The 26286-nt window shown below is 43.4% G+C and overlaps 1 protein-coding gene across 1 annotated transcript in view; it reads right to left on the bottom strand.

Annotated features, from left to right (window-relative positions):
- ARHGAP20 (Rho GTPase activating protein 20) overlaps positions 1–24561 on the bottom strand; it is a 57935-nt gene extending 33374 nt beyond the window's left edge. The window contains 2 exon segments of the mRNA XM_086881896.1: positions 14258–14343; positions 24371–24561. Of these exon segments, the coding sequence (XP_086738022.1) occupies positions 14258–14343; positions 24371–24472 (188 nt within the window). The 5' untranslated portion in view covers positions 24473–24561.
- Between the last annotated feature and the right edge of the window lie 1725 nt (positions 24562–26286).

Genomic DNA, 26286 nt, shown 5'->3' with positions numbered 1-26286 from the left:
ACATAAATACTGACTCTCTGAAAATTCCTTTCAATAAAATTAGGCAAAACTCAGATCAACATGACTCCTGATATTAATAAAAAATGAAAGTCAGTGATGTAGGGCTCTGCCTTTCCTGTGTTTCCCTAAAAATCACTTTATGATTAGCACATGTAAAAATCCCACACAAATCTTTTCATTTTGGCAGAAAAAAACCCAAAAACCTGTCATCCAGGTTTGTTAAGAAGAAACTATGAACTGATTCTGGAAAGATGGGGTTAGATGAGGATCCTGTAGAGCCAGCAATCAGTCATGTTCCATCTTGTAAGGAAGCAAGGCAGACACAGATGTTTCAATAGCATTGCCATTAGTCTTAAGTGGACTTTTTTTTCTAAAAGTAATATCATGGGGGTCTGAAATTTCCATGTGGAATTTTAACTAAGGAGAAAATTCTGTAATTTGAGGATATCTACAGAGATATTCTTGAGCTCTTCAGGCAAAGACTAAAATCACTGTGCTGGATGAAATTAGTAGAAAGATAATTGAAGATTTCTCTCTGGGCGTTTCCAGAACATAAATTTTTACACCTCTTATTTTTCAAATTAATCAAAATAGTCATTTTGTGCCTGTTCAAAAGACACTATAATTTAAAAGACCACTTCAATTTTGTAGGTGAAACACATGAAGGTGAAATCTACAGCAGTCAGCCAAATACTGAAAAACACATCTTGGCTGCATTCGGTCTGAAAGCAAACATCAGAGCTCACTTCATTGATCCTGTATTTACCAGAAACCACAGAAACACAAAAACACTTCTTCCCCCTGAAGAGCTTCCTTGGGGTTTCCAATAAAGCTGATACCTGAATGGCAATACCCACAAAATGTTTATTCTTGGTGTTAATGGAGACGTCAGCTTCATTCTCTGTTTATAGTGAAAACAATGAAAGAAAATACACTTTTTGAAGGACAGCTTAACAGCCCATGCTAAGTTGTTACTAAACCCATGATCCAAATGTCGTTTATTCCAATAGGAAGCTTTCCCCTGATTTCAGCTGATGATGACTTCAGCCTATCATTGGTTTAGATTAAGCTCTAAGATGCCCCAGGGGAACAACCTGTTCCAAGGTAGCTAAGCTGGAATAAGCTGCTGCAGGTATCTCAGCTATATGACATCCCTCTCACAGACTGCTCATGCTTCATCCTAAACCTCACTCCATTGTTTAGGTTATTGTTCTCTGCCAGAACATTTCTCCACTGATGATCTCTCTGCAGCCACAGAAGTCAATTTCCTCTTACCATGCAGCACCAGTGCTCTCTGCAAGACTGATACCTACTGAAATGCCATTTCTCTTTTTAACCTCTGAAGTTCTTCTCAAGATGTAGGTGGGAAATTCACCTTTTCATCAGCAGAGCAGTGAAATGATAGCTATTCAAAAGGCTGAAACTTGATCCAGCCCAGCCACGTGTGAGGCTGCACTTGGTCTGTCAAACACATATGTAATACCTTTCCAAATCCTCTTACTTGGCCTACACTCATTTAACAAATATGTACTGTAGGTATAAATCCTGCATGCCTCCACTGGTGCTGAAGTTCAAGTAAGGACCAGAGGCTCTTTCCAGTTTTCATACAATCAATCATAGAAACATAGAATATCCTGATGTGGAAGGGACCCATGAGAGTCATTCAATCACAGAGTCAGAGAATAGCCTGGGCTGGAAGTGACCTTAAAAGGTCATCTAGTCCAACACCTCTGCAAAGAGCAGGGACATTAGAGCCCTGACCAACCTGACCTCGAATCCTTCCAGGCATGGGGTATCTTAACATTCCTCAAGGAAAACCATCTTACAGGCCTCCTTTACCTACCGGAAGGCTGCACTAAGGTCTCAAGAGATCTCTTCTCCAGGCTAAACAGTTCAAATTCTGTCAGCCTTTCCTCTTAGGAGAGGTGCTCCATCCTTCCAGTAATCTTCATGGCTTTCCTCTCCCAGCTCCAATAGGTTCATGTTCTTTCTGTGCTGGGGACCCCAGAATTGGACTTAGAACTCCAGGTAGGGTCTCACCACAGTGAAGTAGTGGGGGAGACTCCCCTTCCTCAACCTGCTGCCTGCACTGCTTTTGATGCACCCCAGGACACGCTCGGCCCTCCAGGCTACCAGGGCACTGCTGACTCATATTCAACTTCTCATCGACCAGGACCCCCAGATCCATTTCCCCTGGGCTGCTTTCCAGCATCTCACTCCCCAGTCTGTCCGTACATCCATGATTGCCTCATGCCAGGCACAAAATCCAGCGCTTGCCCTGGTTAAACTTTATGCAGTTGGTGACTGCCCATGTCTCTAATTTGCCTACATCTCTCTGCAGGCCCTCTCTGCCTTCCAGGAAGTTAACAATTCCTTCCAGTTTGGTGTCATCAGCAAACTGATGTTAAGTGTACCTTCAAGTCCTATGTCCAAACGATTTATGAAGAAAGTGAAGAGGATCTGCCTACAGGCATAGAGCTTGCAGCTTGCAGCATAAATCTAACCTTGTTTTGGCTACAAGCTAGAGAAGCCACCAAGCAGAGCACCTGCTAACCTTCCACATAGTGTTTAGGGACATCAGACTTCCTTTGTATATTTCAAAGGCCAGTTTTGGATGGCTCTAAAGAATAAGCAATTTATCTTCTAGGAATAACAAAGCCAATAAACTTTCAACTCCATCGTCTCTCAGTTCTCGTCTCTCAGATTATTTTACCATCGCTGAATCACAGCTTTGGGCTAGAGCAGCCCACTGAGAGAAGCAGAGCTACTCACATCCTTTCAGGGCTAGTGAAAACAGCAGCTATCTGCACCGTAACAAATGTTTACAGTTCAGCCCACATTACAGATTTTTGCCAAAATGGATTAACAGTCAGGGAAAACATGTCATTTGTGACCAGCAGAGACACCCCCAAAAACAAGCAAGATCTAGAAGGTAAGTTCCTCCACTTTGTTAACAGAGCTTATATTGTAAATCAGGTGACAATACCTGTACTTTCTTTCTGTGCCTCCTATTCTGACCCTTAAGCTCCTAAAGAGTCCTGTGAGAAGGAACTTCAATAGGATCTCAATAGATGGTTTCCTTGTTTTTTTGCTAATGAGGCAGGACCTGCTAACTGGAGCTTGGAAGCCAAGATGGTTTACTGCCGGAAATCTATTAACACTCAGACCCCTTACGATGGCTAGAGGGTGTTTTGCATTCAAGGTAATTAACTTAATAAGGTAGTGAGAACAATTCTTGAACTAACCAAAAGCAAACAGGTCCAATTTGGTGTGCAAGAGCTCGCCAAATAAGGAGACGTAAGGTGGAACAAAAAACCCAACCAAATCTGTAACTCAGCAGTAAGTACTGACTCACTCACCTTGCAGCACTCCTTACAGTGCACCAAAGGGCAATGTTAAGGTTTCAGGACTTCAGCACACATCAAATTCCATCATAAATGTTAATCTGGTTGTGACTTGAACTATAGTCTAGTCAACTTGACAAAATCTTTGTCAAGACTTTGCCAAAACAATCACACAAAACAGATCCCCGTGTTCTGTACAGTAAAGGAGAAGAGTGAAAAACTAAATGAACGAAGATCTTTTCTTGTACACTGAAAACAATTGCCCATGCTCAGGCCTCAACACAGGACAATGGAGACAGTCCTGTTTAAGCTCCTGATTAATTTAGTTTCTATCATGTTGGCAGCTTATTAAAGCATATGCTTGAAGAATCACTCCATAGGTTAGAACAGTTGTTAAGAGAAAGTAGGCTGCAACTGCACTACATCCATTCGCAGACCTACCTCCAAAATCTGTCAGCAAGGGGCTTTGTCTTTGAAAAACAGTTGAGGAACAAGCAAAGCCCTGTGTAAGTTCTTGCTCATTCCCTCGAACCAGCTGTAGATGGAAAAAGGTAGAAACAGGGAGATATAACATAGTACTCCTCAAGAACGCTATCTATCTGGAGATGTCCTTGTGAGAGTTTCTGGCTTGGCACAAAGTATCTATAGATGGAGTAAGGAGCTGAAAATAGGTGCCAAAAGCCATGCCCATTTCCCATGACTTGCTCAGTCCAGCCAGCTCCATCTCCTGTTCAGCACAACCACGCAAAGCCCTGTTGGCCTCAGGGATGAGCATTCACAGCTCCCATTACCATGAACAAGGTAACACAGACAAGGCTCACCCACACAAAGCAATCTGCAGCTCAGAGCCTTACTTAGACAGGTAGATATATATAGCTATAGATATATATAGAGATAGAGATATAAAATCCTCTGCATTTTTAAAGGTGCTAACTGCTCCTTTCTGAACCACAACCAGTGCCCTTGGCGAGTCACCCACATGCTCAGGATCTGCCCACTTCAAATCTTCATGATCCTGAATCTACACTTGTAGGGCACTTTACTGTAATAAATAATAATTATACTTGGAGGGCAAAAGAAAGAACAAAAAGCATAAGCTTGGAGAGTAGGAGTGTTTTCCAGGAAGGTGGTAGGTAAGATGTAGGCCGGCACAAAGTTAGTATGCAGTTGTAAACTTACACGGACTATTTATAGAAGGGACTTTAATAAGCAAGCATAAAACTCCCTTAATCACATGGGCTGCCAACCCATTTCTGAAAATCTGCTGTCAATTGATCCCTGCTATGCCAAGGGAGCTTCGTTCTGAAGATGCTGGGCATGTTTGCATGCTGTTATCTTTGGTAAATCTTATGTAGTTGAAGCAGCACTTTGTGAAAACAGTGCAGCATTCCAGAAATAGCAAGTCTATTTTCTGCAGCACTCCTTTAAAGTCCCCTAGGCCATCACCGTTGTGGATACAGTAGCTTTTGTACCATGAAAAAAGTGAGATCTGCTTAGTTTTTCAAAGAGCATTAGTTGCTAAGTTTTACAATGCCTGATTCTACTTTACATGTGTTCTTTACTGGTTCAACTTCATTTTCACAAGCAATGTATTTGAACAAATACAGGGCAGTCACTCCTCACCCCTGCATTTTCCCTTAGGGACTGTGCCTCTGGATCCCACAGGGAGTCCTCTGGAGCACGTATCAGCCTCAGTTCACAGCCTCCAGCACAGGGCTGTCCTCACTCTACCCAGGCAAGCTGGACCTCAGAAAACTATACCCAAGATCAAGCAGTGAGTCCCAACAGGGTCACAAAGCCTTCAGACCAAAATGTGCTGCAAGCCATTCTCCAGCACTGTCAGGGCAAGCACAAGCCTGGACAATGGAAGGAAGATATATTAGTTGAGACTCGGAGCAAGTTTTACTCAGATAAATGGACAAATTTTTATTTTAGGGCGGAAATCAAAGCTAAAACTTGTATTTATGAAATTGGATATCACTTTTCTGCTTCTAAAACTCAGTGTGTGCATTTTTATGAAATATATATTGAGAAAAATATTCCAACTTAAATTATAATAGGATTCTAAAAATTGTCTTGTATCATCTCTGCATGATGTCAAAATCTCATCAAACATAATAAAAATTATTACAGAGAATAAGGTGGTTTGCACCAAATGTTTCAGGTGCTGAGGCACATAACACTACTTTTCTGTAGTCTGGCAGTAAAATATCACATAGCTGTAGGGTAAAATGCATCATTAAAACAAAATCCTCACACTTTGTAGGATGGAAGGTTGGCAACTTAACTGTAAACAAAGCTGCACTTAAGTAATTTTTACATAGCCAAAAGGACAATATTCTCTGCAGAGCAAGCATGCACTACAGTGTGGAGGCCGGAGACAGGAAACACACTTGTGGTTTGGTTTGCTTCCAAGACTTCTTGTTTTATTTTAACAAACAGCTGCAAGGTGTTTACTCTGAAAATTTAACACAAGGGCAAAAATTCTCTATTGGTATAAATTAGCACCACACGTTTTGGTCCAATTTTGCCTATTTCCACCAGAAAACGATTTAGGGCAAGTTATTTAAATCCTATTGAAAAGCTCTTGCAGTGTGGGTGTTCTCCAGCCAGCCAGCAAGTTCAAGGGGCTTTAGTCTAAGGACAACCCCTGAGCAAGGGAGGCATTTGGGAGAGGACACATTCACATACAGAAGTTAATAAAAGCTTTTTGGCCTTTGGAAGAATCAATCCTCTGTTCACCACTGCAGTTCCCACTCATTTTTACTAACTGACATAGCAGCACCACCTTGAGTTACTCTCTCTTTGCAGTTGAACCAGGGAAATGCCATTCCAAGCATTGTCTACCCAAACAGAGGTTTCATTGTTCAGACAAAATAAATTAAAAAAAAAAACACACCAAGAAAAGTGACCTTTGGGGGGAAAAAGAGAAAGATAATAAAGAAAAAAATAGGAAAAAAGTAGGATGAACTGAGGGGAAAGAAAAGCCCAAAACTTAACACCCCAGCTCTACAGTTCTGCAACATGGCTATCTGGACTTTTTGGAGCTTTTCAATGCCTACAAGAATCCTGGACACACAGGCTACCTTTGCTACTACCAACCAAACTTCTTCCAACCTTTTTGGAGGAGGAATACAGAGGACCACTCTGGGATCTCAGTCCCACCAGGAGATCCAGTCTTATTTTAGTCAGCTGAAGGGATAAGGTTTTGTCCTACCTTAACTTTCTGAGAAGCACTAATTGCAATCAGGAAAATTAATCCCACTTAATCATAACTGGAACATTTAAAAGCCTGGCTTAACTCCATTGACTCTGACTTACCTCATGGATCAAACTAACCTTTTATTCAAAAGGGGTTTTCATATATCTTCTTGTAAAGTGTATTACAAGAGTTCAGCACAGGTCATGTAACAGCCAGGAATTCTGGGTTACCAAAAATAGCTAGGACATTCTGCATATCTCTACAGAAGCAGGTAATTTAAAGCTGATGTGCACATGAGGTAAAAAGACTGGTTTAGAAATCCCTTCTGGACCATCATGAATGGCTGTCAATGAGCCTACACGTTTCTGCTGACCCTAACATCTCCAGCTACATGTCACACAGGCTGTAGATGGGCACAAGTAAGGCACTTGTGTGACCATGTCCTTCCAAAAGGGAAATGGCATTTTCTAGTTGACTGCCTGGGTTTACTGCCTGTTAGTCACCCTACACAATTATTGGGTAATACCAGTGGGGCTGCTCATGGTCTCTCAAAGTTTCACTGCTCAATAGTCCTTCCCCTTCAGGCTCTCATTTCCCCATTATTGAAGAAGCAATTCAGATACGTAGGTTAAGATCAGATCTTAGGAAGAATTCTATACTGTGATAGTGGTTAGGCACTGGCACAGGTTGTCCAGAGAAGTTGCAGATACCCCATCCCTGGAAGTGTTCAAGGCCAGGTTGGATGGGCCCTCAGCAACCTGGTCTAGTGGGAGGTATCTCTGTCCGTGGCAGGGAGCTTAGAATTAGATGATATTAAGGTCTTTTCCAGCACAAGCCATCCTATGTTTCTGTGAACTGTGGGACACAGTGGGGTGAACTCCACAAAGCCCTACCACAGACCTGAAGAGAGGATCTGCTCAACCTCTGTGTACTGGCTTCAGTTTGTACGAACCACTTTTCTAAGAGGGATGACCAATATGGGTGCAAACATGGAAGACAGGACTGTCACTTCACCTATCCAGCTGTAACAGGAACAAATCTGGCTTTGCTTTGCCTCCAGGGCTTTGAATTTTATTTTGATACTTCTACAACAGCACAGGAATTATCCTATTACAGTGAAGAGATTACTTGATATGCCTGCTGCTACCAGGTGTGGCAAGCATAGTGACCTAGATTCCTTATGGACATGCACAGAGCCACATGCACCATAACTAACTGTCCACCTATTTATTCAACAAGTTTTTCACATAGCTACTCGGGCAGATTAGTCAGAGGTTCCTACTCTGCAAGTGATCTGAGCTGGGGAAAAAAGCTGTTAGAGGATCGCCTACATCTCTATGCTTTATGATGATAATTACCTGTTCAGAGCTGCCAGCAGTTAATGCTGTACTGGGATGTGCAAAAGCAAAACTTCAGGTGTTTGGTAAGCTCTCTGGTCAGCAGGACAGTGTCTAAAGATAGAGGCACTTGAGAGGTCAGGAAGCCTCTGAGATGTCTTTCTGTCATGGGTTTAGAATCTTGCCCTTGAGGCTTATTAACCTTTATTGGATCTAGCCCCCAGTACTCAAACACTAAATAATGGGCACAGAAAATACCTAAATACAGATTGTTACTCCCATAACATGATTAAAACCCCTCACCAGCAGCTTTGTGCACCACATGGATGCAGCTGAGCCAGGAGAAGCAACACCATATTGGCCCAGAGGAGAGTCCAATGGGTATTTAACACTGGCCCTTGTCAGAGGTGAGAGCACCAGAGGCTGCACATCAGCCTGCACATCATTAGAACCTTTCTACTTGTTTACACAAGATAAATGATCACAAAGCAGTTGAGCAAGTTGGTCTGTGATTTCCTCAGGTATGCTGCTCCCCAAACTGCTTGGCCAGACTGTCACTCGGCAGTGATTTTGTTGTCTAAAATCAGCAATACACAATGGCTGGACAACAGCTGCATTCTGCCAGACCTCAAGGCCTAATCCGAAAAGTCCTTTAAATGGGCTGCCAAGCAGCCAAAAACACATGTGGACACTGAGACATCTGGACAAGCAGAGCCCTGCAGTCATCCTGAGGAGCACTGCCCCTCACTGTCTTCACACTGCCACAACTTGCTCCAAAAGAGAATTGGCTTAAGGCACTGGTGTTAAACTATTAGTCATTTATTGTAAAATTAATCCCTTATTTAAACTCCAATCCCTCCAAAATCCTGCTTCCAAGCCTTCCTTCTTCTTACCTCTAGTACTTTCCTTTTAATAAAAAAGCAGAATATCTCTGAAAGCTGCAGCTCATTTCAGTCTCCAGATGTACAAACATCGCTAAAAGCCAGTTTTGTAGGTCGTAAATGAAGAACTGAGGGTTTTTTCAAAAACAAACATATGCACATATGCACTCACACAAAACACAACAGAAAAAACACAGCAGAGGGGCAGGATTGCCAATCTCTGAGTTAAAAGGCCATCTGAGGCCTCAGAAAGGTCACCTTGTTAACAGTTAATAAAATTTTATCCTCAGCTATTATTATGTAAAAGTAACTTTTGTGTTCAAACACATGGTTTAAGGAAGCAATATTCCAGTGTTATAATTAGCTTTAATCAAACATGAATTAGATATACTAGAAAGTGACAACTTGTAGAATATCATCACAAGTTGTTTTACTTTAATGTGTAATTCCATTAAAAAGTAAGAGCATTAAATACAAAATAGCAATTTAAAAAAAATTACTATTTTTCTACAATTTCATGTATGCTTACCTTACCAGGGAAATATGACATCTTGAGGGGAGAAATCCAGGGCAGGTCTCATACAGAGACTTCTGCCCATTGGGATTAAGCATAAAATGCATCAAAACTTTTCATGAAATAAAAAGTCTCAGAAAAAATCCTGATCAAGTGTTTTGGGACTGAACTAAATCTAAGAATTAGACCCATTCGCTTTGGTGACTGAGTCTCTAGGAATAGGATTTTCCCTCCTTTTTGATGACTCGCTGGAGCCAGCCGGGCTGGTACCTGTCCATGCCAACTCTTGCTCTGGTTCCGAGCCCCGCTCTCCCCGCTGGCGGCGTGTGGCCGCTGCGGAGGCAAATTCCCACTGGCCACGTGTGGAAGGCACGCCTGGAAACCAGCACACACACACACAGAGCGTGGCCTTTGCCCCTCACAGCCCTGCAAACTCACGGGCAAGGCACTGCCTGTCCTGTGCCACCCCAGGGCTGACCCTAGGCCACGTCCCCACCAGCAGCGGCACCATCGGCCGGCCAGGCCACGGCAGCCCAGGCCCACGGTGCCACTTCTCTGCCAGGGAGGTGCCAGCCACAGTCCACGCTCCAGCAAATGCTGCCAGGGTGCCTGGGGGCTGTGCAAGAGCAACACGCACCTCTGCACAGGCAGACAGGAGAGCAGGCAGCATCTCTGCATCGAGGCCTCGTCCTGAGCCAGCAGGTAAAAACGGCCGCGACGCGCGGCCCAGCGGCCTGCGCTCCCTCTCCAAACGCACCGCGCAGAGATTGCACTGCGGAGCAAAGTTATTCACTAGCATGGAAATGACTGCAGAACGAGCAAAATTATCACAGCTGAAATATCTATCTAACAAACTGGTTACCTGTTACTTACTAATGGACTTTTATCCCTTTCCTGCCTGCCATCGGTTTTGCCTGAAATGCCAACTACTCATCTTCCCTGTGAAAGAGAGACAGTTAAGGCCTTCTGGCAATTAAAAGTCTCTATTTTTGTCTTCTTCTAATCAAATAGCTTGGATCATCCACATATCTTCTAACTAGAACCCTGAAAACACAATGTCCAAGACTCTGGGAACACTCTGTATTTGACTCATGCCAAGTGGAATGTATTACTAGATTACACATATGATCTTTGTTATCTGGGATATTTAGCCTTTGGCACAGGACCCCTAGAAGATGACATGCCAGAATCACTGTGCACTGAAGAAGGAAAAACAGCCTCTCTGTGAATGGCATAACATTACTTCTATGTAAACAAGGCGAGAAAACACCTTGGAAACTTGTGAAATCTTCAGTTTTTACCTTCAAACTTCAAGCTTACTTCTTCACCATAAAAGCTTCATAACAAAATTGAGTAGGGGTAACATTTTAGGAACTTCCTTTTCAGGTTCTTTAGGGATTTATCCAAAAAACTTTCTAAAAAATATCCTTTGGGATTTTTTTTTAAAGAAGCCTGTGCTTCCAGCTTACACCAAAATAACATCATAAACACTCTTCATACTGTAAAAAAGAGTTGTTACATTTTCAGTATTTTAACACCTTTAATGTGTAGAGACACAGATCTATAAATGGTCTTCCAGACTCAGAAATTGTGAAATTATATTACTTGGTTTCAGAATGTAAAAATATCACTTTCAAAGATCTGTTGAGGTGTGCAATAGGAAAGGGGAAACTGCTGGCGACTGCAGCAGAGTTTGGCTGTTCCTGTGAAATATTAGAGATGCAAGCATAAGACCACCAGTGCAGAGCAAAAACTTGGGTTTTGTCACATGTGAAAATTGTTTTGAAGGACAGCAGAACAGAAGCTGAAAATTTGATTTGAAACAAGTCTTTATTATTCTGTATCAATTATATGAGATGACAATAGCTGATGCTTTAAATCCAGGCCTCAGACATTTCTGTTTCAAGCATGTAATTTGTATTGCATTGAACTGTATCATTAAATTGTGCATGTTTCACTAAAAGACACCAAGAAAAAGTAAGAGGAAAATTACAACTGCAGAACAAGTCTGAGGACAAATATAACTAACCCAAATCCTTTGCCTATTTCATACTCATTAATGGGGTTATCAATCAAATTTATTTTTTCTGCACCTGAATATGAGCCAAGAAAAATACCAAAAGCTTACTTTTCCAATGTATTTCTACAATAACCTTGCTCAAACTGCTTCCAGAGAGTACATCTGATGATGTGAAGAGTCTTTACATGGCTATTCATCACATTTTTGTGATGAAAAAGAATATGTACAGGGAAAAAAGGAAGAGAAACAAGAACATGTGGCAATAGCGGTGTACATATCTTCATCTCTTGGATGTAAGGGCCCAAATTCCACTATAGGATCTGTAATATTTACTGTGCTCCTCTTCTGCCTGCAAGTACAAGTCAAATGAGGCATGGATTACAGCACAGTTTCCCTTCTGTGCACCACCATGCCATGCAGCCATCCCAGAAATTCTTCTATAGGCAAATATCATGCAACTCCTTCTATATGATTGACAAGTCAAGGCAAGATTTATAAAAAAAGGCTGAATGTTCATTAAACCAAATTATACAACTGGAGAAAAAGACAAACTTAAGCACATAAGACTTTCAGACTTGCTTCTCTTTCAGGACTGGGTAAGAGGACAGTGGCACAAACAAGCATCTGGCTTTTCCAGCTAGATCATCTTGTCTTGCTCACATCCTTGTGTCATCACAGCCACGATAACACTACCATCAAAAACCTTAGTCCTCTGAATGCTAAATAGCCATCTCTAGATGTCACAATGGTTTCTTTGAATAAATGGCATTAATAAACTTTAAAATGCCCCAGAGTAAGTCTGTCCAAAATGCCACTACATTTTATGAAAGTGCCCTGTATATAAACCAGGGACACCTGACATATAAAGTGGAATAAAAACACAAACTGACTCGGCTTCTAAGTATTTCCTGTCCTTTTAAACTTTGCACTTGTTCATTAATTTCAAGAAATATTGAGGTGAGCCAGCTGCTGAGGTGAGAGTATTCAAATAAATCCCTCACAGATGTTTGTTAACTTCAGATAGGAGCTTTATTATCTACAAGTCATTAATCAACCATTAACAAGTAAGTGTTATGGAGTCCCAGTATTAAGGTTCACTGCCAGAGAAGAATAATAGATTTTGCAGACTGGCTGTGTCTATAAGAACTAAGAGCAGAGACAGGTCTGAGGTAAAACATTTGGAGGAGATTAGAAAACATGAGAAGTCGTTTTGTTGCTCTTCAGCTCTCCTTCAGAGAAAGCACTTCACCAGAGTCAAGCATTTACACAACAAACTGAGTGGAAAGATCAAACTCATCCATCAGTTTGGTGATGAAGAGGAATGTGCTTTGCACAGCCAAACAAGGAAGTCAGGCACAGGTGAGAACTGCTGCTCCTGTCACCAATAATAAACACCATTGAAAGCGTCCACCTCTAAACTGAAAGACACTGAAGCTACAAAATCACCTACTCCAACTTCAGCGTCCTCAGACTTCACCCAATACCTCTCACAAAGGCCACAGACTTCAGTTCAAAACCACAGAAACAGCTAAATTTTACATGCCACAGGCAGACATGACTGAGGCAGCATCCATCAGTTGTAAACACAGCATCATTTGTTGAATAGGATAAGCACTGCTTACTGCAGAACAAGGAAATGCATTCCCCTCCACCACACTGTTTCTACCAACTGGTCTTACAAAAGAATCTTTTCACACACTGGATTTGGAAATAATTCTGATCTGGGCTATACAAACAAGACACTTAAGAAAGCATAATTTTTTTATATAGGTGAAAATGTAGCGTGTATTACACCCAGTGTCTCTCCAGCTATTTCTGATACTTATGGAGCAGGCAACAAAGTAAATTTAAAAAGTAGAATTGAAGAAAAATATTCATGTCTGAATAACAGCAGGTAAATGAATTTTGACCTTCCTATTTTTCAACTCTGATTTTTTCACAGAATACTTTCACAGGTTTCTGAAATACTGTGCAATTCTGCATGATGTCAAACCAGGTATTAATTAGATCAAAGACAAAAAATTTTCCAAAGCTCACGTACTGATTGCTTAACACATCACAGAGTAGGAGAAAATATTCCTTACAAAGCCATACTTTTATTTCCCTCAATAACATTTCTTCATAAAGAGCAATACACAGCTGGAAGCATTAACAATCTACCAGATGGTTCACTTCTCGATAAACACATTTTCTAAGTTTAAAGTCTAATGAACTGTAGTGCAGGGAGAAAAAAGTTATGTATGCAGAGCAGTTCAAATGGCAGGTCAGGGCTGGGGCTGGACAGGGGACTAGCTGCACAGAAACTTCCATTTCTATGGCAGCTTTACATTGGAGGAGGGAGGGAGAGAGGGAGGGAGGGAGGATTCTGGCAGAAGATAAGGACAAAAAAGGCTGAATGTTCAACACCCACCTATTCAACCCCTCAAGTGCTAATACTGGACAGGGGAAGGCTGTGATCACCAGATCCTAGCCCACAGCATTGTACTAGACCAGCAGGTGCTGCCAGAGCCCTGGAGAGCCTGTACCATGCAGCAGGCAATGATGGAAGAATCTTAGCTCAAATTAAATTGTGCAATTCTACAATGAACAACCCTGAGTTATGCCTGACACTGTGGAAGTGTCCAAGGCAACAAGCATTCATCTTCTACCCATCCCATCTCAGCAGCAGGCAATCACAGCCAGTCACAGCTGAGCAGCCCAAATGTCGCATGCCCAGTTACCAACTGCAGAGCAGCCCTGCCCACCCAGTCAGGTATAAACAGCTCAGTGTGGCAGCACTGGGGAAACCCCCTCTAGGAGACCAGCCTCATGCCTGGGCTGGTTCTGGCACATCTTTCAGCAGGCTTTATAGCTGTGCAGATACCGAGGAGCCTGAATGGTGTTGAACAACCCGGTGTGGAAAACAGTTCAAAAACCTTCCAAGTTTTGGGCTGAGGAACTGCAAAACTCACTGACTCACCTTGAGGCCGATCTAGATCTGCTGAGTGCTTTGACAAAGATCAAAGATGGTGCAGACTGGCGTCTTTGGGCCAAACTCTTCATTTTCTGATTGGAAAGAGAATCAAAATGAAATCACAGGTGAGATTCAGAACAGTAACTGCATGCATACAGACCGGAGCCAGACTTCAATTTCAGACCATGGGGAAAATGCTAAGTTGTTGCCCTCAGCAACCCTGGAGGGGGCAAATATCACACAGTAAGAAAAGCAGGAGCACTACCAGAAAGCCAGTGTAAAGAAAAGCTAAAAATTAGTGTCTCTATACTTGAGGTACCCTGCACACACGAAATAAACATCTAGAGCTGGTCCTCAACCACTTTTTTGTCTCTTAGTAATTTATTGTGCTTTAAATTTATCAAATATCCAGGCGGTGGTTTAAGTTTCAAATGCTTCATACACTTCTGTGTCAGATCTGACATCTACCATAAATTAAGGTTTGGATTCTACCCATCTGACCTTACAATGCAACATTAGGCTACTCTTTTTTAACAAATCTTTAGAGATGAGAGCATTTTCCTCCCCTGCTAATCTATCTGGAGCATTATATCTTGCCCCTCAGTAGCCAACAATGACATTTTTTTCATTCCAGATTATGTATGAGAAAAATAAAATAGGGAGAGGCAGAACAGTTGTTAGCACAGAACTAGTATGAGAATGAGAAAAAGGAGACACTTAAAGACAGAGAACACCACAGGGAAAAAAAAATGAAAAAGCACAAGGAAGAGATGAAAATGTCAGTAACTAACAAGGGAGCACAGGTTTCCAGTCAGTGAAGTTGAACACTACAATAAAAATACTGAACAAATAAATACCACCATTTTCCCCAGAGGTAGAAATTTTCAAAAGCACCCACAAGAGACAAAAACACACATTTTCCTCAACACAAATGTATTCACCACGATGCATTCAGTCTTCCTCTTGCAGACAGAAGCAGGACTGAGTAGTCCTGGCCCTAACCCTGGAGGGCTGTGTTGAACCGGTTGTGCAGCCTGCTGCCAAGGTGCATGACCTCTCCTCTCACTGACCCTCCACCAGAAGGGTGACTGTTACCTTATTTAGCTCAAATACTTTTCAGAATAAACTGATGAACAAAAGAACCAGGGTCAAGCTCCTTCTGAGATCCTGACAGAAGAATATCCAATGATGCAGTGGTACCTTACATCGTCCTGGCCACCACTGAGAGCCAATAAACAGGTGAACCACTGACAGTCATGAAGTCTCTTGTTCTCAGCTAATCACAAAGCATGACTCTCTTCCTTTGTACCAAAAATAACCACTCACTACGAGGACAAATATGTCAGGACAGTCAGAACAACTGATTTTTCTGCCAATGTATGTGCTGGACATGGCATACATTTTGTTTGGGCAGGTGCACGGTGTGCTTCCCTCAGAGAAACTGAACTCTGCATATTTTACTTGCTTTTGACAAGTGCACTTCTTTCACTCACAGCAGTCCATCTGTTATTGTGTCATTTTTTTGGTTCTCTCTTTATTGATGTAGAGCACGCTTGTTTGCTTGTTTTGACACTCAGTTACAGCTATTGTGCAGCAATTGTTACGAATTCAAATGTGTAATTTCAATTCACCTTTAAAAATTATTGCCTCCTCCCTATTTTATCAAAAAATAACCTTCTCAAAACAGATAAATTAAGTCCAGGAACATTTAGCTGTCTCCAACTAGACTATAACTGGATAATAAGAGATTACTAATGAGAGATGCCCATTTTTAATAGTTTGTTTTTTTAAAACAAATAAATAAATTGTTCTAGTGAATTAAATCTTTTTGTCTTACTGCTAGCAAATCTGAAAAGCTGACAGAGGTTTTAAAAGTAGCATACCTGCAAATACAAAGACAAAAATAGATCTGTGTAACAAAGCAGTGCAACATGCTACAGAAGACCAGCCACATATGTCACTCAACAGGCAGATTTTAGGAGTTTATAAAAAGCATGAACGCCCAGTGGGAAATTTACTGCAATTTACTCATTACTGAGCAGGTGGCTTTTTGGGGGGTAAAAACCAGAGCATCTCAGCTCCTGCAAATTCATTGGAAGTTCGTTATGTTTTCAAAGAGATCTCCAGGTCTGAAAAGAAAGCCGCTGGAAAAATTACGGTATTTTTAAATCTATGGCAATTACAGCATTTTTCTTCTTAATACTTGGGTAAGCAGTGCTGAATAGCGCCTGTGCCAGCCAGATCCCAGTCTTGACTCAAATGTCTGAAGACCAAAGTAAAGTCTAGACCATAGCAAATTTATTAAGAGCTCAAATAGCTGGCAGAGATAATCCTGGTGGGAGGGGACCCCAGCAGGTCTGTGATCCAGCCTCTCTGAACCTGCTGACAGCAAGACCCATTCAAGCACCTCCAGCACAGGTCTGTATTCCTCCAAGGATGAGATTCCACAGCCTCTCTGGGCAAAGTCTTAGCACAGCTACTAAGCAAATCTTAACAGGAAAAAAAAAATAGCTTCAAAACATAAAAAGATCACTGATGAGAAAAGGAAAATATTCACAGCACTCAAGTGAGTCAGGTCAGCTGTATGCAAATAAACACATTACACAGAGACATTGATTACAGACAGAAAGGGGTGTCTTATTTTTATTTTGCTATGTACAGAGTTTGGGAAAAGAAAATAAGTGACCTTCATGACAATTTGAATTGGTTCACTTTGAGAAGGGAGAGGATAAATTCACTTTTCATTAAGTTGGATCCAGTTGCCTGCTATCCTCATTTTTATTGCTTTTATTATGTGCAAGGGTGGCAATGTGGAGAAGAGGAGATATATCCTGAACAGCTGTAGTGAGAGCAGATGTTTGGGAGGAAAAGGAGATGCATTGACCAATTATCTAAGCATGGGACACAGAGAAGCATTTCTCAAAGTGTCCCACATCATTACCTCCTATTTTTTCATGTAAATATTAGAAAGGTCAATACAGACAGAAATTCTCATACTCGCTGGCTGAGTCACATCCATGTGAAATGTATCATAAAATCAGTATCTATGATGAATGTTTACAGTGTGCCAGATGCAAAGATGATAATCTTTTGTCAATCAGGACAAATCAGAGTTATTTCTGTCTTCCTCAAATTCAAAAGCTTGAGTTCCTGTCCCCTCCCCTCCAATTCAGGTTTAACTTCATACTTTCTGCATTTCTGGTTGTGGTTGTCTTGACTTTTTAACAGGAACAAAAAGGTTTTGCATTTTCAGTTGTTGGACTGGTGGTAGTATTTGGCCAGTTTCTCATCTGGTATAAAAAAGTCATAGGCTTGTAGACTGGAAAAGAATGCATTTATACCAGATATCGATCAGACCTACAATCTGACACACTGTTTTGTAAACTGGGATGGTAGGCAGTTTATGAGCAGATCAGCCCACCATGCTGAGGACAGAAAGCTTGCAAACCATCACTGAAAATATGCTATCTCTCCTCAGGAATCAGAACCCCTATGGATTACAGTAAAACCTGCACAAGTATCTCACAAGTCATCCGCTGGAAGAAAAATCTCTTCCTGGATGCCAGTATTCAACTAATTCTACCTCGCAGTTTAAGTGGATGATGGTAATGAAATTTATATAAATCAATATATTGCCAAGTTACAATATTGATTTCCACTGTGGAAAAGGTAACACATAATAAGATCAGAAAAACTGGAACTGTTCCTGCACTTTATTATTATCACACTTCTAAAGAGAATGGTAGAGCACGAATTAAATAAAGAATGTATGAAAAAAATAATGGTACTTACTATTTATTTTGTGTTGCCAAGTAACTTAAGTAATGCATATACAGTGTTTATCATATTTTCAAGTATCTAGAGAAGGTAAAAATCTGTGCAATAAGTGCTGCAGCTACTGCAGATGTGCTGGAGGTCAGAGCAGGCGGGCTAAGACAGGGACTGTGCACGGTGATTCCCCAGGAGCACAGTGCCCACATTGCCAGGTTGTGCTGCCTCACCCATGCCATGGTCAGACACTTGCAGGAAGATTCCTCTCCCTCAGCCTCTGACTCACACACCTGAGCTGTCTGCCTTGTGCTCCTTTTTCAACCTTCAGAGAGAAAAGGGTAATTTAGGGCACAGTTCATCTTGTCTGAAGTTCTCCTCCACTGACTGTAAAAGAAAAGTAAGGTGATCAAGAAAATAGAGTTAATCATCAATCCTCTCCTTGCTATTGAGCAAAAGACAGAGAACAGAAAAATGTATGTGCTCAGTAATACAGGGAAAAAGGAAAAACTGTCTTCTTGCAGTGGTTTGAGCTTAGGATGAGAAAACTATGCTGTATGAGAAAACTATGCTATGTCTGTTTAAGAGACTCACACGAAACAGTTGAAAAATTTATTTAGTTCCTGAGTGACAGGTAAACACAGCAGAAATGCCTCCTCAGCAATGTGCAGATAACCTTGTTAAAGCCTCCTCAGACACTGAAGGATTTCAGGCTTCTGATTTACAGGCTCACTCCAGAAATGGGTCAAGGCTGGGACATCTGCCTGGGTCATTTAACTGGGTGATAGGGACAACCCTCAGATGTGCCAATGCCTCGAGCTGAGGATTGCTTTCAAGTGGCTAAGCTCTCCCTTTCACTGCTTTATTTTTCTAATGAAATGAAGTCTGATTTTAACAAATCCTACTCTCTAAATGTATTTAAGTTAATAACTGTGAGGGATTTCACCCATGCAAACTCTGCTCTTGTTGTCTGAGCAACAAAACATATCTGTAGCACACACTCCTGGTTTAGCTAGATATGAACCAAAGCACAGACAACAAATCCTTACCAAAAACTGGGAGGCAAAGTTCAGCTAACTGCCTGACAATCAAGAAATCACAACAATCCTTAGCATATAGCAGTTAATTTTCCAAGAAAACTGGGCACCACTCTTACCCCTGTATCACTGGGCCACTTATGACAGGCAATAGATTGTATTTTCCTACATAATATAACCCAGTATTTGTTAGACTTACAGACTTGGGGTGCCAAAAAGTACCAAAAATAACTATAATCTCTCATACTTTGTTAAAGCAAGAAATGGACCTATGCTGACCTACAACATTCTCAAGCTGTCATAAACAGATGAGGGTGCATCTCAACAGGGTGAGAAGATGACTGCATTTGAACTGCTGGCTCAAGCAGCAGTGATGTAGGTCCCACAGAGACCTTTTACCATAAAGGCAGAGCAGGTGACAAAACTATGTTCTTTTGTTTATGCTGGCAGAATACTTGTACTTACAAGGACCTTCCTAGAAAGAAAGCCATTTTTGGATGGGTAACTCAATTGGAGAAAACAATTGTAGGGGCACAAGAGAAATGGAAAAGGAACATCATGGAACATCATCATTGAACAGCAGCTACTAGAGAGCACAGCAAAGACTGAAGGCCATCTCAGAGTAGAAAGAAAAATGGATAAAAGAAGCTAAGAGCAAAACCTGTTGCACCAACTACTTCCCAAAGGATACAAATCTTTTTAAGGCTGATATGGATGTCTTCAAGATTCCACTCATCTACATCACAAGATGAAGATGTGAAAGATTAGGAAAAACATCATAGAGGAGGGGAACATCAAATATGTTGCTTGTGGGTCCTACAGTGAGTCAGGGCACTGCTCAAACCAGTGACTCTGCTTGTGGTGGTCTTGTTGAAGCCTGAAGTTTCCATTCAAGCCTGCCACAAAGCAGGAAGGTTAAAACATGGAAAAAATTCTGCCCCAGTTTCTGTACATAAAGACTTTCTCAGGAGCAGTTTATGGATGACAGAGAGAGGAGACTGTCCCCATCCCACATTCATACTTCGACCAACATTAAGTAAAGAGGCAGTAATTTGTTATTTGCAGCTCTTGGGTATTAGATCCCACATGACTTATCGTGCCCCTCTCTTTCCTACTGCCACCAGGAGGGGCAAACAAAAATCCCAGGAATATGAAACTCAAGAACTAGAACACATTGTTTCCTGCATAATTTTCAGTTTCTCTCATGAACAGAGAAATGAAGGACTGCTAACACTAGTTCATAATTAAAGCAGCACCAGGAGGCACATCACAACACTAAATTACCATAAACCAGCACAGCCTACCAAGGTGATTTTAACCTAACGACCCACTTCGTGGGTGATTTCATTAAAGCAGGGGCTTTTTCAGTCATCATCAGAGACAGAATAGCTACAGGATGTGTCTGCAGGATGATAGGAATTGTTCATCACTTCACTGAATAGTGCCAGAAGTGTTCCTATGTGTCTGAAAATTCCAGCAGTACCGGGTGTGATTTTAGAAATAGCTCACCAGATCCCCAGCCAGGACCATAGGACAGTCTTACAGGAAGAAGAAATCTCTGTTTAAGGAGATTTATGTTAAAAAAATGCATATATTGCAATGAAATCAAGGTATCATAAAATACAATGGCAAATATATACTTGATTCATCTTTTCAGAGTAAAACAAGGGATGAAGATTATGTATGATTACTCTTCCAATGCCATTAACTTGCTTGAATTTATCCATTAAATACACTGTTGAGGAACACTATAACTCCCTCTTCCCTGCTAGTAAACTGTTGCTGTATTTGTGATCAAAGAAACACATATTTATGGTGATGGAATTGCCAGATTTCAAGTCTCAAACCATAAATGCTACTCTGATTAGTGTTCAAAATGGTTAATTTTTTGCACACCTTGTAGATGTAAATATTAAAAATGGCTGAGCCTCCAAAATATCTAAAGCAGTTACTTGAAATCTTCGAGGAGGCACCAAAAATCCTAGAAGTGACTCCTTTTGCTACCAGATATTGTTTTATGTAAAATATTCAGGGTTGGTTGGAATCTAGCCCCTCTGAAATGAGAGAAGTGAAATACCAGGAACTTATAAATATGGTTAAATGACCCAGCTGCCAGTGCTGACAAAGTTACACTGACATAAAAGACATCTCTGCTGCATAGTTTGTTTTGACAAATTTGTAGAAATAAGCTCTATCAGTATAATCACTTTTACTCGTGCTAGTTGAATCCACTTTAGAGTTGCATCAATTTACTGGTATTGGTTACTAAGCTAAAGAGTCAATACAAAACTTCTCTGTAGGTCAGTCACACATAGTGACTCCAGTGACTCCATCAAGTCCAGTAAAAGAGGGGAAACTAGCCTAGAATTTTCCAAAAGCATTAACTAAAATAGCGCACTTCAATGTCACCTTTTAGCAGTGTCTTGAGTGCCTTGTAAGCTTTTAACAGAGAGAACCTCCCACAGACTGTGAGGTAGGTTAGCAGTGCAAATTATTTTGCATGCCAAGAATAGGCAAAGAACAGCTTCCAAGATATTAGTTTAAATGGTCACATAAACTACATGAAAAAAGCCCTAGACATTTTCTGTCCCTATTCTGGTTCTGTGGTGTGATCAAGCACATGATCCTTCAGCTTCTTTTTGACAGCCAAGCAGAAGACAAAGTAGGAGTTCAGAAAACCACAGAACAATGCAGCAAATCTCAGCTAATTTGAGAAAATATAGTCACGGTAATAAAAAGGGAGAAAGGTTCAGTGGTCGCCTAGCATCACATACTTAGGGGTAGCTTTTGCCAGGAAGTGAAACAGTTCATGCTAAACACATATTTGGAACAAAATTGTTTAACTTGACATGCTGTGTCACCAGCATCAAAACTGATTTCTCGCCAACACATTCTTCCATCTCACTGCATGTAACCGGTACAAACAAGGTAAGCTCCCTGGTACCAAAAGACTTTCTGTATAGTGAAAAATTGATGCCTTGGCACTGAGTGGAAGACAACACAGAGAGTGCTGTCCATACAGTGTATATAGAGTTCAAAGGACCCAAATAGTAAAAGAAATATTTGAACTGTCACTGAAATCCAGCTTCAGGCAAATTTAGGACTACTCCTTCCCTTTACATGGATAAAGGTAGGAATCTTCTTCCCCAGAGAGGCATAAAGACGTGGCATGCTAGTAGTCTCAAGGAAGCACAACCATGGACAAGCAGCTGAGCTGTTGGCTGGATGTCGGTGGCTGCCTGTGTTGGCTGTGCACGGTGTACAAAGCTGCCATATGCTGCAGGGCCCAGCCAGGGTCTCAAGCTGCTTCTCCACAGGAGGATCTCCATCTGTACCCCTGCTGCATGTGCCTCCACACTGAGGAATTCCAAAAGGGCTGCCAAGATCCGTAAAAAGTAATATCCCTGCTCTCTTGTCAGCGTTGGCAAAAACAAGGTCTGCATTCCTTTGACTGTGGGCTCTTTGGAGCAGGAATAGGAAACACAAGTGCTACCATTAATATTTGTCCTCAGAATGCTGAATAATGAAGTGGAACTTGCACAATAAAAACGTTCATCTTCGCAGTACTTGAACATAACTTCTCATTTCAGATGGGTGCCTAGCATCAGGGCTCTGTCAGGTTGGAAAGCACATGGCATTCTGTCTTCAGCAAAAATGAAATAAATGTTTGCTAAAAATCAAAGCTGCACATGTAGCCATCTCAAATTAGACCACAGTACTTGGAGAAGGTATCTACTCCATTGTTTTGCCCAGCTGGGCAGCAGAAGGTACTCCAGCACCTTGTGTAGGTATATCACATGCCCAGTTCAGAAACCAATCAGGTATTAACTGAAGCAAAGCGTAGTAGAAATTTTGGCCAAACTCTCTCCGGGCAACCATTCCACTATTGACAGCAACTGCCATGAGAAGAGGTCCCCAGGGCTGCAGTCAGGCTGGAGCACTATGTGGCTTGGTGGGACACAGCACACACGGACACAACCCATGGAAACACACAGCATCACCTCCCAGCCCAAAGACACACATCAGCAGGATGTTCTCTCAGTTCTCTCCGCACTGCTGTGCCATGGCAAACAAAATCCCAGTGACTGCTTAGCCACAGGACCGGACACAAGCTCAGGCTTTATACCACCCTATATTGTCACTAGGTGGACAGATTTACTTAGGGACACTGAAACCCGGCCAGTCATTCTAATCCTGCCAGCATATTTGGCAGTCGTCTGAAGTGCACCTCTAAAGACAAGGCAGTGAATACATTTAAATGCCATTGTGAAGCAAAATCCAGAAGGCAGAAAGGTACCAGCTCTACTTTGGATAGAAAAACACTACAGCACTTGCTAAACCCAAGAGAAAAAAAGAATTCCTGTTTTATACAGCAGGAAAAATCTGGTTATCACAGCTCGCTTGTTACAGCTAAGTAGAAGGCAGAAACAAGTGCTTGGCTCTATGCAGAAGAGAGCATTTTGCACTTGATTGTGTCAGATGCCGAAAAGCAATTTGAGACACCAAACACATTTTACAACCAGTTTTGAAGATGGGATGAGGCTCTTCCGCTATCAATTGTATCCACTTTGCACAAGGTGCTTCTCCAGGAAGCTTCTTATATTTATCTTGCACAAAGCACGTGTGAGAGCAGCCACCAAACATCCTCATCTCTACCAAACCCTTTCCTCGCTCTTTCCAGGCACACACGCGGCAGATTCCTCTTCGATCCCCTGAAAAACCACTCTGCAAACCTTTCCCAGGTCCCTCTGATACCCACCGAGCAAAACCTCCAGAAATCTATCCAGCAAAACGTCCATTAGGTTTCCCCATGAAATCGATGTAGCAAACCCCCTTATGGCTCCAGCACTCCATGCAAGAACACCGTCCGCGCTAGATGACCGGGCAATCCATGCAGCAAAGCCCTGTGACTCCGCCGAGCAGCACCCAGCAAACCCCCCGAGCTCCTCGGGACAGCGGCGCTCCTCACCTACCGCCGACATCCAGGCAGCAGCTTCCCTGTGCTCCCGGGACATGCGTGCAGCCACCACCCCCGAGCTCCCCGGGTTATCCACCCGTCAGAAGCCCCTCGGTCACACTGGGCACTCCCGGCTCCCCGGGCAGTCCGTGCACGACCCCTTCCCGCCGACAGCCCCGGCTCTGCCGGCGGCTCCCCCGACCCCGGTTCCGACGGCGGCGTGCAGGATCCAGGGAGAAGGCGCGGCGGAGCGCGCGGTGGGGCCGCGCTGACCTGCGGTGCCCGCCGCGGGAAGCTCCGGGACAGGGGCGCGGGCCGCGGGGCGCTTTCCCGTGTAGTCTCCGGGGGCGGCCTCACCTTCTTGCTGTCGGCGGCGGCGGCGAAGCCCCTGCTCTCGCCGCTCACCGAGGACGAGCGGCCCGGGCCGAGGTGCTCCTGTTGCGGGGACATCACGTCCATACAGCCCCGCGCCGCCGCGCTCCCGCCGCGGGGACACCCGCGCCGCCGCCGCCCGCACCATGGACAGGGCGCGCCGCGCCGCGCCACGCCCCCCCCGCGTGGGCCCGCCCCCGATGGACACGCCCTCGGAGGCCACGCCCCCTCCTCCGCGCCGAGCCCCGCTCTGTGCAGGGAGGGCCGGGCAGCGGGAGGGCGGTGGCGCGCATGCGCGGCCTCCGGGGGGCGCGGGGGCACGGGGGTGGCGGGGGGCGGCGGTGCTCGCGCTCGCGTCCCGCGCCTGCGCGCGCTGCGGAGCTCGGGGGGCGCGCGGGGAGCGGGGAGAACCGGGAGCTGCGGGATGCCAGGAATGGGGCGGGTGTGGCAGGGGCAGAGCACTGCGGGACGTGCCGGGGGTCACAGCGCTGGGGTGCGGTAGGGACAGGGCGCTGCGGAGCCGCTGGAGGCTGCCAGGAGTGGGGCGGGGGTGGCGCCGTGGCAGAAGTGCGGTTCCCCGAGTGTCCCTGTGGCAGCCAGGTCAGCACGAGGCACGGTTCTCCCTCCCGCGGGAGGGTCCCGTCTGAGCAGCAAGCCCTGGCTCGGGTGCAGGTGTGGCGGTCCCTGGGGCAGAGGAGAAGCGACGGTGGCACCGCAGGCTCCCGGTGCGCTGGGGGAGGCCAAGGCGATGCCATCGTGCTCCAGAAAGCCGTGGGCAATAAGGCAATAAGGAGGAACCACTTGTTCCGCTAATGGATGGTGTTGGCTCAAGAACAAATGGTTGTAAGTAGGCTATAAATAAATCTCAGCTGGAGAAGGGAAGAAAGCGTACTGATGGTACTGATCCTAAGAGGAGGAGGTTGTGAAGGATCCCTGCCAGCCAGGAGCCGAAGGTGTAGCTCCCTGAATGGCGGTGGTTTGATGCGGCTGGTACATCATTGCATACTCTCATTAAACACGGTGTCTTCAACGGTGAGGGGCTACTCCTGATCACCCAGGAGGTTCTTTCCAACCCTTCCTACACTTTGTGAGGGATATTTTTATCTCCAGCCTTTCTGGCTGCTACAGACTCTACATGCATTTTCTCCCACGTTGAGCGCAAAAGGGAAAGCAGAAAAAGTGAGATCCTACCATCTCACGTGCAGCTTTTCAAAACCACCGCTTTCCTTCTGCAAGAAGAGTTTTTACATTCCTATGGTGAATTGGATTGGGATAGATTCGGCTTTAACAGGTTACTTTTCATCTGGAGAACCCATGCTGGTTCTCCTCCTGGAAGTACAAATGGATGTGCTGCTTCTGCAGTTTGGTGGCGGTGGCTCTTGCCATGTATGACTAAAGGAGTAGTAAATGATGAATTTGGTTCCGTGTTGTGCAGCTACCCTGGATGCATTATTTAGGCTCAGCATGTCCTTGTAATAGTGCTTCAGTGAGCTCTTTGTTGAGATTGATGTGGGCATCTGCCCTCTCCTTGTACCCTCATTTTTGCAAGTCAGTGGAATCATGTAAGTAAGGAAAGATGAAATATTTAAGTCTGGAGTGCAGTATGAGTTCTGCCTCCTCAGAAGCACTGGGGTATTGTGGATCTGACCTGACTTTTTCTCCCTACTGTATGACTGGCCAATAAAAAGAAAATCATAGATATCTGTGACCACCAGGAAATAGCTCTTGGATGACACTGTGTCTGATTTCAGAAAGCCCAGCAAGCTGACCCTGATATCTTTGGGAGAGCAGTGGATGGTTAGGGCAGAGGTTTGTGTGCAGTGTGTGTGTTAATGTGTCATGAGTTGTGCTATTTCCTCTTCGTTGCATGTGTAAGGTCTTTCAGCTGAAGTGTAAAAACC

Source organism: Cyanistes caeruleus, chromosome 3 (genome assembly GCF_971803275.1).
Source record: "Cyanistes caeruleus chromosome 3, bCyaCae1.hap1.1, whole genome shotgun sequence".
NCBI lineage: Eukaryota > Metazoa > Chordata > Aves > Passeriformes > Paridae > Cyanistes > Cyanistes caeruleus.
This window is presented reverse-complemented; position numbering and strand designations above follow the sequence as displayed.